The sequence below is a fragment of the Ranitomeya variabilis genome, chromosome 6 (genome assembly GCF_051348905.1).
Source record: "Ranitomeya variabilis isolate aRanVar5 chromosome 6, aRanVar5.hap1, whole genome shotgun sequence".
NCBI lineage: Eukaryota > Metazoa > Chordata > Amphibia > Anura > Dendrobatidae > Ranitomeya > Ranitomeya variabilis.
Genome location: NC_135237.1, coordinates 372405 through 387241, shown reverse-complemented (window position 1 = coordinate 387241; position 14837 = coordinate 372405). Strand labels below are relative to the sequence as shown.

Genomic DNA, 14837 nt, shown 5'->3' with positions numbered 1-14837 from the left:
TTCTCTTCCCGACACTGGTATCAGTGATGTTCCTACACAAATATCCTGGTCACATCCTAACCACTTATTTACCCACAAATCTGTATGATTTAATGCAAAACTATATTCTGTAGGCAAATTTCTCATTAGTCCTAAAGGAATAATTCCACTTTGTAAGGCTTGTGCAATCATTTTTAGATTGGTGGAATATTCAATCTGAATTTCTAGACATGTTTTGGCCACTTGAGATTCCTGTTCACTTTCTATTAATGCTAAAGTAGCATCTTGTAGATGTGAGACAGAAGACCCCAATACAGAAGCAGTAGTCAAAACCATTTTCTCAAGAACTTGATTCAAACTTTTCTGAATTTTTACTCCTTTACCTCCGATATACCCAATATTTTCCAAATCTGATTTAGGTGTATGTATGTCCATAGTGTTAATTAGACTTCCTACTGTACCTAATCCCCCCAAAATTCCTTCCAACACTCCCCTCTTACTTCTAACTTGTGTTGGAGTTCTTTTCCCAAACCATTGTTCTATTCCCATTTCCATATTAATGAGATGTGATTGACATTGAATCTCCTTGTAACTGTATAAACCCAGCCTTAGGTCCTGTGGTAGCATGTAATATTATGTCAGTGCCGTGTATGAAGTGTAGCTCAATACAGCATTTCACCCCATAACCCATGCAGATGTTTCCAGTAATATCTACTGAATTGTCCGGTATATCTTCATCTTTAAGGTTTTGTAAACTTGATCCTCTTGGTTTCCTCGAATGTAGAGTTCTTCTGAAAGGTTCATTCACTTCACTAGTGTCTGTTTCACGATGTAAGATGTCTTCTGCGTAGATCACAGTTGAAATAGTACATAGCAGCAGAAATGCGATTCCCATCAGATAGTAACTTTTCCTGGGAACTGTCGTCTTTTCTCGAAGGATTGGTGTTGAATCCCTTCCATCAAGGTCATGGTGTTCCGTATTCCAGCTCTTATTGGAATTCATTTCTTCCTAAAAGAAATGCAGTATCATTATTTTGCAATATACAATTTGCATTGATCAACATGTACCCACACTCTTTGTTGCCTGCGGGTATTTTTAACCACGTTTGATGCTCGTTGCACAAGAATCATAACTTGTCCCATGGTTTCAATGATATCAAAGGGACCTTCCCAGTTACTTTCCCAAGGTCCATTCTTCCTGAAAGTTTTGATCATCACCTGAGCCCCTTTTTTGAATTTAGACTCATATGGTGGCTCCATTCTCTGCATTCTTGATGCAGCATGAGGAAGAATTGTTTTCAAATTTTCCTGCAACAATTGCAACCATTTGGACCTTGCAACAGCATCTTTTTGAGATGTAGACAAAAATGGTTCATGTGGAAAAATCAATGGCATTTTTCTTCCTGTCATTAGTTCAAAAGGAGTGAACTGAGTTGTGGAAGAAGTTGTTCCTCTCACACTCAACAATACAAAAGGTACGGCATCAACCCAAGTATTGCCTTTGTCCAATAGCATCTTGGCAATTCTGGATTTTATTGTCCTATTCATCCTTTCCACAATACCAGCAGACTGTGGATGGTAAGGTACATGGAACTGTTGTTGTACCCCTAGAATAGTACAAACGGCTTACATGATTTTTCCTGTAAAGTGACTTCCTCGATCAGAGGAGATCATTCTTGGGATCCCCCAAGTACAAAAGACATGATTAACTAATGCTCTAGCTGTAGACAAAGCATCATCTTTTCTGACAGGTAAAATTTCAACCCATTTGGAAAAAACATCTACCACAACCAATGCATACCTGAGACCATTTTTACCTGATGGTAACGGACCAATGTAGTCGATTTGTAGTGTAGACCATGGACCATCTGCAGGTGCGGTTCGGAGTAGTGGCGGTTTCTGTCCTTTTGGTCTTGGATTAATTTGGGCACAAATGAGACATGATTGGACAATACTTTGTACTGTCTCTTCCATCTTTTCCCAGTAAAATTTCTCTCTGAGAATGTCTAACAATTTCTGTTGGCCCAAATGACCCAAACTTTCATGATTATATTTTGTGAACTCAGCCTGTAGATGTTTTGGTACAACAGGACGCAACTCCCCGTTTAAGTCATGACACAAAACCCCGTTTTCACAAACAAAGGGAGGTTTTGGATCAACCCGGGAAGCAACAAGAGATGTGTCTTTCTCCTGTTCTTCCACAAAAGAAGGGATATGCGTGTCCGTTCTTTGAACTGCTAAAAGCTCAATAGTCTCTGGTTGAAACACTTCTTCTCCTGTCAGGGCTGCCTCTTTGGCTAACCTATCTGCAGTAGCATTTCCTACAGATAATTCATCATCAGTTTTTTTATGGGCTGGTACTTTGACAATAGCAAAACCATTAGGGGTTTTTGATGCTATTTTGAAAATTGTTTTCAGTGTGTCACTATGTACAAGAGTCTTATTTGAAGAATCTACATAGCCTCTTTTTTCCCAAACTGGCAAATAATCTGTCAGTGATCTAACAACATAGGAGCTATCACTGTAGATTACAATGGGACACTGATCATCAGCTTCGTTCAGCTGTAGCACCATTTTTACTGCTTCTAGCTCTGCCCTTTGAGCTGAAAAATGACTTGGTAATTTGTGTTTTACTACCTGTTCTCTTTTAGGATAAAAAATGGAATATCCTGCATAGTAATGTCCATCTGCATAAAATCTGGAACCATCAACAAAAATTGGTTCATCTGTTGCCTCTGCCTTCCGTCTGAAAAGCGATGGACATGGATCCTGAAAAGACTGCAAACAATCATGAGTTTGTCCTTCATATTGCATCAACTGAGGAAGAACATATTTGGCTTTGTAATCTACCTCAATTTGTTTGGGAGACAATGACAATAACCAATGAGCAAATCTCTGATGTGACACACCTGGGATATTATTCTCAAAGAGAAGTTTTAGTGTAGAATGAGGAGTTTGCAAAGTAATTTTGTTGAACCCAACAATGTGTTCAGTTGCTTTGACTGCAAAGTACACACCTACCAGGTGTCTTGCACATGTCTCAAACCCTCTTTCAACAGGTGAGAGAAGCTTAGAAAAATAGCCCAAAATTCTCCACTCTTCTCCTTGCAACTGTAGCAGCACAGCAGACACAGAAGTCTCTGATGTGTGCACTTGCAAAGCAAAAGCAAGTAGGATCTACTGTGGACAAAGCAGGTGCAGTTTGTAAATTCATTTTCAATTGTTCAAATGAGGTTTGTTGTTCATCACCCCAAGGACCAAAATACTCACTGTTTTCATTTTTTAAAAGATCATACAAAGGCCTGGCTTTGTCTGCAAAATTCTCAATGAACTCCCTTGAAAAATTTATAAGACCCAAGAAATGTCGTACTGCCTTGTGTGATGTTGGAACTGGCAAAGAAGCAATTGCATCGATCCGTTCCTGCAATGGTTGTCTTTTACCTGGGCTCAACAATACCCCTAAGAATCTGACCTCAGTCTGCAGCAATTTGACCTTTTTTGTGTTCAATTTCAATCCTGCATCATGCAGCAGCTCAAACAACTCTTTCAGAAGTGAAACATGTGACTCCTTATCTTCTGTGGATAGCAAAATATCATCCACATACTGTAAAATACAGTCCGGCCTTGAAAATTTAGACAATACCTTTGCCAATGCCTGATGAAAGATGCTCGGTGACAAATGAGCTCCCTGAGGTAACCTGCAAAACAGGTATTGCTCATCCAAGAAAGTAAAAGCAAACTTGTATTGACAACTCTTTTCAAGAGGTATACTGAAAAAACCATTACTGATGTCTAGTACAGAAAAGTATTTTGCCTTTGCATTCAACCTTGCCATCATGTCATGAGTATCTGCAACAATGGGTGCTACATTGGGAGTATGTTTATTAAACAACCGCAGATCCAATATCATCCGATAAGAACCATCAGATTTCAAAACACACCACAAAGGATTGTTACTTACAGAATTAGCCTTTCGGATGACACCTTGTTTTAACAATTCCTGTATGATCTTTGACATAGACTCAATTGATTCTGGAGGCAATTTATACTGACGCTGGGGAGGAGGATCACGCCCCTCGACATTTACAATTACATCTTTCATGGTCCCTACTTCATTCCTGAACTGAGCCCAAAGAGAAGGAAAAAGCTGTACAATTTCTGTCAATACCTCATCACCACCAGTTTCAGGCCACAGATGATCTGTTGACACAACATCATTTAAGCAAATACTTCCAACATGGCTATAATCACTAGGATCAATGACTACAGGTTTACAACCATTAGAATCCTTCCAGATCACCTGATTTCCTAGATCAACAACCCATCCAAATTTCTGCATAAAATCCATGCCAAGTATATTTTCAGAGTCACGACAATACCAAATGTCAATTCCTGTTTTGAAAGAACTAGATATTTCCAATATCACATCAGTAACTAAGGTTGCTCTAGTTCCACCTTTTCCACTAAAACCAACAATTGTACAAACTGGTGAATCTGGTTGTAGCTTCAGATCAAGATTTGTGACGCTTAAATGAGCTCCTGTGTCAATGAGAAATACAACATTCTGTCCTGCTAGATTTACCTTGACAAATGGTCTTCCACATTCATCTAATATAACTCGAGTCACAAATTCCAGTGGATGAGGTGTTGGAATTGTCTGTGATTGTCAGAAGGATGAAGGAGATGGGAGAAGTCCAGTGTCCTTTTTGAGAGCACTCGGCATTCTATTTCTGGACTCAGTCTCCTTAACTGTCATCTCTCGGATCTGTCTGATTAATGGTGCATACGGTGACTGTGTTTGTCTGTTGTCAGTGTGAGTGGGGGCATTAGACTGTAATGGAGGTGCAGAAGGTCTGGTGGATAATTTTGGCATGAGACCATTTTCCCTTCCAAGATTACCTATCCCTTGTGTACCTGTCTCTGATTCTGCTCTCAAGAATTTTCTGCATTGCCACTTTAAGTGTCCAGGTATACCACAGAAATAACAATGGATATTGTTTCTTTGTGTAGTATTTTTACCTCTTTGTTCTACGTAATCTCTGCTCTTGAATGTTACTGTGGGTCTAAGTTTCAGCTGACTATCCTCTTTTTCATGAATTACTGCTATTTTAGCCTTGACTTGATTTTGCTTCATGGATCTCCTTACTCTGTCGATAAAAACTGTTGCTTCTTGCAATGATGGCTGAGTACTAGCCATTTGTTCTGAGGCAGGATCCAAATATTTGAACTTTTTCACAAAAAATCTGATCATGGATGTTGGTTCCTGATTAGGCCCAATTTCCATCACCATTCTATAGGCCTGCTCAAATTTTACCAAAAATACAAATGGATCCTCATTAATATTAGTTTTTAATTGTTCCAAAATTTCAGCATTCGGAGTGGCCTCTCCTGTGATGTAAGAATTTAATTGCCTAAGTCTGTCCTCTCTTGTACTATGTGTCAATTCATGGTTCTCATTTAATCTGGGTGTGGCCTGTAACCTTCTTCCCATATGTGAGGGTAACCATACTTTGAATATCTTGTTTTTCTGTTCATCATTAAGATTGTATTTATCTGTATTTGATTCAAAAATGTCTGCATTGTAAAAGGCATCCATCTTGTCATTGAATTTTGGAATGTCTTTTGCAATTTTCATTAACTGATCGTGTATTTTTAGATTAATGCGTGCAGCTCTGTCATGGAATTTTTTCCGTTGCAATTCTTCTGCATGTAAATCTACTGATTCATCTAATTCTTGTGTGTCAGGTATAAATGATGCACCATTGTCTTCTTGGTCTTTTGATCGTGTAACAACAGAAGCTTTTTTAATATCTTGTCTCAATTTGGACAATAATTCTGTTCTGGTATCAATTTGATCTTCCAATTGTTCAATATGTTCAGACAATATCAAACAATTTGGACAGTCAAAGTAATCTCCATCAGCTTCTTGTGTGACACCTTGTATGTCAGTATGATCAATGTCTTGTGTAATAGTACATATTTGTGTCTGTGTTTCAGTTTTATCAAAAACTAAATTATTGTACACTCGGACCATGTGCATTACATTCTGCAGCTTCCTTTGCAACTTTTTTACAGAAAAAAACTTCTTATCAATTTTAAGATTCTCTGCTTCACATTGGTTATACAGACTAGACCATAATTGTGCATTTGTATGGCTATGAACAAACTGAAACTGTATATTACTCTTCTTAGAGTATTCATGGATAAACTCCATTTCTCTTACCTATGGAAATTCTTTTCCTCCTGGATTGGTCCAATAGTCAATGGAAGATCCTCTGTCTTTATGGATCCTTCAGAGCTCCGTATATGGGACTTGTATCACGTATCCTCACTTCTGTGTGTAGGTTCAGTCTGACTTTTGTAACACGATATAGTAGAATTTCTGTGCCTTTTAACAACTCAAAACAGGTGTTTTAGCAATCCTCCCCCCTGAAAAGGCTGAAATTCCTCACAGAAAAGACAAAAATCAGATCTGGCTAAGGCTCGCCAAAATGTTAGAAAAAATGTATCTTAGTGAGGATTGGGAAGAAAAGTAAAAATAGAATTGTTTGGATAAAACAGAACTCATTTAATGTCCATTCAAAAAGAGTGATTACAAAAATGAAGAAAAAGTAAATTATAAGTTCATTGCACACAAATCTTAAGTATTAGATTTAAAAGAAAATGAAAGCAAGCATTGATCTTACATATGGTCTTGTGTGATGATGTGTTCGTCCATGTAGAGAGGCTCAAGGTATGAGGACTCCAACATATGCTGAGAAGAGACGGTTTATATACAAATCCGTCCCATAGACTTTCATGGGTTTCTATTTTCTCCTACATAATATCCATATAAGGTAACCCAGTTCCATGCCAATGGTCTATACCATAAAAGTAGATTCCAGAATATTCCTTATCATTCTATGCATTACCTCATGTTAGGTTGCTTAGTAGTTACACTTGTTTACCGGCTAGAAATAATGCTAGACATCCAAATATAGGTTGGGCTTCACAAACACCCTCTAGCTTTTGACATGCAGAGGACAGATGGTCAATGACAAGACCTTCAGAAACTGTATCATACACTTTCCCTATACCCTTGGTTCTTTATTTGATTTCATGTAATTATCCATATGTAAGTGATTATATATATTATTATTGGATTTTACATGCCCGTATCTCCATTCTGCCCCTATGTCTGCAATTCTGCCCCATCTGTCTTCAATCCTGCTCCATCTGTCTCCAATCCTGCCCCATCTGTCTCCAATCCTGCCCCATCTGTCTTCAATCCTGCTCCATCTGTCTCCAATCCTGCCCCATCTGTCTCCAATCCTGCCCCATCTGTCTCCAGTCCTGCCCCATCTGTGTCCAGCATTCTGACCCCAGTGAGTCCAGCATTCTGCTCCCAGTGTGTCCAGCATTCTGCTCCCAGTGTGTCCAGCATTCTGCCCCCAGTGTGTCCAGCAATTCTGCCCCCAGTATGTTCAGCATTTCTGCCCCCAGTGTGTTCAGCATTTCTGCCCCCAATGTGTCCAGCATCCCCAGTGTGTCCAGCATCCCCAGTGTGTCCAGCATCCCCAGTGTGTCCAGCATTCTGCCCCCTCATGTCTCCAGCATTCTTTTCCTCCGTGTCTCCACCATTCTGCCCTGGGCCCCCCGGATCGCTGCTCTCAATAAATAAAAAAGAAACAACAAAAAACGAGTTCTTCTTACCTGGCCATGCTCCTGTGGTGAAGCTCCCTCCACGCAGCTGAAGCGCACACTCGCCGGCAACTGACAATGATGTCAGATGCCGGCGACGTGCGCTCTGTGGCTGACGTCAGCTGCCAGCCTCCGATTGGCTGGCAGCTGTTAACTATTGGCCCGCACCCGCACGTCAATAGCGCTAAAGTGCCGCAGCGCCGGTAGGGGCCTGGTGAGCAGATGAGACGGTGCCCGATGCGGGCCCCCTCTGTCCCCCGGGTTCCATATGCCAGTCAGGGAAGTAATGCCCTGATGGCGGCCGAGGTCAATCTGAGTGGTAGCCCAGGGCCCCCCCACACCACTGGGCCCTGGACTGCCGCCCATATTGACCTCATTATAATCTGCCACTCCTTCTGCACCTCCAACACATAATCGTCTCCGCTAATCCTAGATATGCACATTTTCTGGAGTCCTATACCAACGTGAAGCTATTTTGTAGGCATTCGCATGTAACAGTATGCATCTAGAAAAACCGTGGGAGTTGTTAAGGACATTGATGTTATGTTTTTTTTCCCAGGAAGTTAAGAATAAAGGCTTAAATTTGGTAGTTGGAGAGGAAATGTTATTATATATTCTAGAAATAATTTTATGGATAGGAAATTGAGGTTTTGATAAGAAATCTATCCCTGGCCAATCTCTTGGAGTTTTAACTTTTGCTTGGAATTGGTCTAAAACATACTTAATGTGTTGGTGTTGTAAAAAATCAGCAGGATGTTTTTTGGCATCCCCTGGCCAGAGATTTATACATGGTATTTCATTGGCTTTTAGGAGGGAAATAGGTAGGTTTGGAAGAGAGAACAAAGGTCATAGATGTCTCTGTAGTTAGAGTTTAATAGGTTAGGTATTACACTAATGGGGCCAGTTCAGGGAAATGGAAAAAAGGTGAAGACTTCTGCACAATTTATCTTCTAATTTTTAGGGTAGTGAATATCATTTCATCTAAATTTGAGGAGTCAGATGGTACATTGTATGACCATAAAAATCTACTAGCGTCTTTACCTAGCAGGACTAAGTCCAATTTATTATATTCCCCAATTCTATACAGGTGTATTAAATTAAGCCATCTAGCCATATGTACTGCTTTGTAATAATTCATAAGATCAGGAAGTCCCAGACCACCCATTTTTGGGGGGAGGGAAAGTATTTTGTGTGCTAATCTGGCTTTTTCATATTTCCAAATATAGTTTGATAAAACTTGTTTACACGAAATGCATTGATTTTTTTGACAGAGCATCAGTCAATGTGGAAAATCATTCATAGCAGTAATCACATTGATTAACATTGGTCAGTGTGCTGACCGCAATAGCGTATTTTCACATAAATGTATTTCAGTCTAGTGTTATTACTCTGACTTTATACCCAAAATGTGATTTGAGCTGAATGCTGAGATGTTTAATAGTGATGAGCGAACATGCTCGAATAATTATCTGAGCATACTCGGGTGTTATCCGAGTATCTTGGGCATGCACAAACAATTTGCTTGAGTCCCTGTGGCTACATGATTCGAGGCTGTTAGACAGTCGCAACCCATGTGGGGATTGCCTGTTTGTTATGCTTAGATAATTATTTGAGCACGTTTGCTCATCATTATTCCCTAATTGTGATATTTTTACTCTAACTCTGACATTTGGAAGACTTTTTATAATACTGACAATACCCTAACCAATTTTTTTCAACTATAGGTTTCCTTACAAGATCAGAAAATCATGTTTAGCTTCATAGTCATCCTCACGTTTAGCCTTGGCTTTGTGGAAGGACAGTTCCCTAGAGTCTGCACTACTGAAGCTTCTTTTCGCACCAAGAGTTGCTGTCCACTTTGGAAAGATAAAAGCCCATGTGGTTCCCTGTCTGGTCGTGGCAGATGTAAAGACTGGATAGCTTCATCAGGAGAGAAGATTCCCCAGTACAACGATGACCGTCTAGACTGGCCACGACATTATTATGATTATACTTGCGAGTGCTTTGGAAACTATAGTGGCTTTGATTGTGGTGATTGCAAATTTGGCTTTCATGGCGAGAAATGTGACAGGAAAAAAATAGTCTTAAGGCGAGAAATCCGGGAACTGACAGTTCTGGAGCAGAAAAGATTGTTCAGTTACTTAGCCTTGGCCAAGACCACAAAAAGTCAAGATTTTGTTGTCCTGAGCACAGGAGACCGGTTTCATCGTGAGACTTACCGCTTTGTAGATGCTTCTCTATATGATGTCTTTGTTTGGATGCATTATTACTCCATGAAGCCCATCATGATTAATAGCACATTTATCCCTGACAAGAACTTTGCCCACCAGGGGCCCGTATTTCCTGGATGGCATCGATTAAATCTCTTATTTTTAGAAAGACAAATTCAGCTAATGACAAGAGATGATGACTTCGCCATCCCATACTATGACTGGAGGAGTGATAAGGGCTGTTCTATCTGTACTGATGAACTGATGGGCACTAATGATGACCAGGGGGAACTCAACCCTTACTCCCACTTTTCTTTCTGGAAGGTAAGCCAAGCTTCATGCATCATCTTGTGTAGATTCAATTATTTATAATGAATAATTTGGCACATTTTTCCTACAGATGTGGCTGACCTGCGTTTGTTTTTAAGAATCCATAAATTTTGATATCACTGTGGCAAGAAACATGGCACAATGAAAAGGTTCCCTGTATGTGATAATAATAATAATAATGAGATAAGCATTTGCCATTACATCCCATGGAGCAAAGGAATACCTACAGCTCAGTATACTTTTATCAACAATAGGAGTCCATGAGTGACAAGGACAATTGCATCCATTAAATGAGAGTAGTGCCTGCTCCATACATAGTGGGTGACAACTGGATTATATATCATGCACCTGCATCTACAAGCAGCAACTACAATTAGCTCCAGTTGCTATAATTTAATCATTAAAATGCCACTGTTTATCTCTGACAGTATCTAATTTCCAGAGATTCCAGTGGGATGACTGTCTAGGTAGCCATCAGCCTCTACATGTGTTCTGATGGGATGCCATGGCAGCAAGCCAGCTGAAGGCCCTTATTGCCCCCAAAATATTTTTAAGTTCTCCCGAGCTGTATGGAAATTTGGTTGGTCTGGTTCGAAGGGCATGTTTTCGGGTATTTCCATTCTTTACCATTTCTGCTGCTGTCCATTCTCTTTCTTTCATTGACATGAATGACGTCTAGCGTCATTCACATTGCCGGTCGAAAACTTGCGACTGCGCATAGAAATCAGCCTGTGTACTATGCTTTGCCCTACTGCAGATAGAGTCAAAAACATAAGTGTGCATGAGCTCACATTAGGGCAATGCAAAGTGCGCAGGCGCAATCCGCAATTTCTGTGCACAGGTGAAAGATATCGTCTGGCAATATGGATGACGCAAGGCATCTTACATGTCAATTAAAGAAGGAGGCGAGCAGCAGCTGTGGTAAGGGTTGAAGAGGCCTGAAACCATGCCCATCTGACTGGACTGACACAATTTCCCTACAGCACGGGAGAACTTAAAAAGGTTTTGGGGTTATACAGTCTGGAGTCAGGATGTTACATAAGCATGCAGCACAAGAGCTGAATAAGCTCATAGTTATGACAAAACTGATGACAGCTTCCCTTTAATGAATGTGAGATTGCCCACATTGGCTGTGAACAGGCAGATGGGCACGTCTGTGATCACACCCCTTGCAGTGCTAAACACATGTTCTGACAATACACTTGCTGCAGGCCAGGCAAGCACCTTCAAGGCGTAAAGGGCAAGCTCAGGTCATGTGTCCAATTTAGAGACCCAGACATTAAATGGGGCAGACTGGTCACACAGTACGTGGAGAGTTGTGGACATGTACTCTTCCACCATATTGTTGAAATGCTGCCTTCTTCTAATATTGACCATATCAGATGGTGGTGCCGGATGTTGTGGCGTGCTGAGGAAGTTTTGCCACATTTTGGCCATGCTAATCCTGTCTTCCAAGGTGGTGCTGGTGTCATAGCTGAGTTGTCGACTTCCTTGTCCTCCCTCTTATTCTTCCACTGAGCCTCCACTGTCAGGTGGGAACTCCGTCAGTGGTGTATCTACCAGCGTACGCTTGTCTTCCCACATTTTCTGATCCCGCTACAGTGACGGAAGTAAGGATAATATGTTGTTCTTGTAGTGGGAATCCAACATGCACAGTAATCAGCACTGATAATTATCCGGGCAACTTGGCAGTCGAGTTGTAGCTGGAACCCAACATACTGTATACAGTAATCAGCACTGATAGTTATCTGGGCAACTTGGCAGTCGTTGCACAGGCACAGCAGCGTGTATTTGCTCATGTGTGCCAGGCTGCCCAGAGGCAACGACAAGCTGTCTTCGGTGGAAGGTGCATCGTCTGGCTCCTCTGTATTCCCCCCACAATACTCCAATGATGCTCATCATCTTCTGTGAGTGCCACCCTGCTGTGAACATGGCACTTCATACTCATCCTCATTCTACAGAACTGTCCCCTGGCTGGACAGTTGTGTACTTGGCCACTGTTGGTACAGGAACCCACCCTCTGAGCCATGTGTGGGCTACAGACTTGATAAGGGTATGAATGGTCCCTTTTCCTCTTCCTCTTCCTCCTCTGCCACCACTTCATGCATCATCACCTGAAGCATTTTTTCAAGCAGAGAAGTGTGATAGTAATGCTGGTGATGGCGTCATCAGGGCTGGCCATTTTGGTGGAGTACGCCAAGCACCCATACATCACTCATAGAGGCCCACTCATTGGTGGTGTTGTTCTGCAGAATGACTCACCTGTGCCTGCTGCAGCTGAAACTCCACTAATGCCTGCTACTGCTCGCACATTCTTTCCAGCATATGCAAGTTAGAGTTCCACCTTGTGGGTATGTTGCATATGAGGCAGTGAGCGGGAAGGAAAAAATAAGCGCACACAGATGAGAAGCATTTTAAGCAGCAGCTCTGACATATCAGGGTAATTTTTAAGGTAGCTCTGCACCACCAAATTCAGTACATACACCAGGCAAGGGATGTGCATCAAACCGGCTAGGCCCAAAGCTGCTCTGAGATTTTGTCCGTTATCGCACACCACCAGGTCGGGCTTGAGATTCAGCGGCATCAACCACTTATCGGTCAGTTGTTTTGATCCAGTGATGTCTCTGGTTGTGCCTACTAGTCCACATATCAGTGGTTATGTGGACTTTGCCACTGATGGACTTGCACTGTGCACACCTGATTTTGTCAGAAACATGTGTGTACAGGACAGGGATGGCTCACTCGGAAAATAAGTGGCAGCTGGGAAGCACACACTGTGGTACAGCCACAGTTATTAGTTTTTTAAAACCTTCCATCTCCACCAGTGACCTTGTTGATTGTGTACTCTACTGAAGCTCTTGCTTTCAATTCAGATGCCTCATGTGAATACACGGAGGTCAGCGGGTGCCCTAGTCCGCTAGCCGAAACCGCATGGACCAAGAATCATCTCACCGAATGCCCGCTCTCCTTTTACTATGGGCGTAATACTACCCAGACAACACAGGATGAGGGTAAAACAGTTTTGCAATACTTTATTGAACCACAAAACAGGCAAATAACACATAACAGTCTTTTGCAGTCAAGAAGGGGTTCTGATTTGCCTCTCTAGGAAATCTATGAGCAGCTCTCACTGAAATTTTGCTTGGTGTTCCAGACCTTATCTTGACCTCCACTGTTCCTGGAGCTGTCATTTCGTAATTACATTTCGAACTGGGGAAAGGGAAACTTGAAAACGCTTTGCTCTCTTCTTATAGCCTTCTCCTGGTTTGTGGGCCTCCAACATTTTCATTTTCAGAGCGCTAGGCAGCTGCTTAGAAGAACCCATGGCTGCTGTTTTTTGGCACAAGGTTAGAGGAGGCTGAGTTTTTATAAAGCTGGGAAATTTGCATCACCTGGCCTTTTTTTAACAATAATAGTGAACAAGCCATAACCCTAACAGGCTAATTAAGGTCTGAAACCTTGGTCAAAGTCATTTGAGCACACAAATCTCAAAAGGTGTATATATATATATATATATATATATATATATATATATATATATATATATATATATATATATATATATATATATATATATATATATATATGTATGTATATATATATATATATATATATACATATATATATATATATATATATATATGGTAAGGTATATATAGCGCTAAGGTATATATTATATATATTTTTTTTTATATATTTTTTATATATTTTTATTTTTTATATATTTTTTATATATGCTTTTTATATATATATATATATATATATATATATATATATATATATATACATACATATATTTTTTTCTCTCTTTTTATATTCCCTAAAATCTTGTTTGCTTTGGCGACTGCTGCATGACTTTATGTTTTTCTGCTTAATTTAATTGTAACTAGAGATGAGCAAACCCGAACTCCCAAGTTCAACTCTGGACAGTTGCGATCCAGAGCTAATTGCTGATCACAGATGTCTCCCGGATGTCCGCAGCAATGTTTAGTAACAGTTCGAGTTTAGAAACAGAGCTCACACTTCCATGGGTCCGCTCATCCCTACTTGTAACCTGAATACCCAACTGCTTCTGTTATATAGTCCCTAGTAAATTTCCATTTAATCTATATGCAACAAAAGGGTTACTAGGGCCATGGTGCGTTATTCTACATTTATCATCATTACATTCCATTTTCCTTCTGTTTGCCCATGCAAACATCTTGTCCAGATTGTTTTGTAATATTATACTGCCAAGCTCAGATTTTATTATCTACATAGTTTTGTGTAATCAGCAAACACTGACACTTTACTCTCAATCCCATCCACAAAGTCAGTTATAAAGAGATTAAAAAGAATAAGTCCTAGCACAGATCTCTGCGGTCCCCACTGCTCCCAGTACAGATCCCTGTGGTCTCCACTGCTCCCAGTACTTTTCCTTGTAGTCCTCACTGCTCCCAGTACAGATCTATGTGGTCTCCACTGCTCCTAGTACAGATCCTTGTGGTCCCCACTGCTCCCAGTACAGATCCCTGAGGTCCCCACTGCTCCCAGTACAGATCCTTATGGTCACCACTGCTCCCACTACAGATCCCTGTGATCACCACTGCTCAAGGTACAGAACCCTGCAATCCCTGCTGCTCCCAGTAGAGATCCCTG

The 14837-nt window shown here is 40.8% G+C and overlaps 1 protein-coding gene across 1 annotated transcript in view; it reads left to right on the top strand.

Moving 5' to 3' along the window:
- Nucleotides 1–14837, top strand: part of LOC143783204 (tyrosinase-like) — a 238609-nt gene that overhangs the window by 79458 nt on the left and 144314 nt on the right. The window contains exon 2 of the mRNA XM_077271623.1: nt 9384–10193. Within this exon, the coding sequence (XP_077127738.1) occupies nt 9408–10193 (786 nt within the window). The 5' untranslated portion in view covers nt 9384–9407. The remainder of the gene's footprint in view (nt 1–9383; nt 10194–14837) is intronic.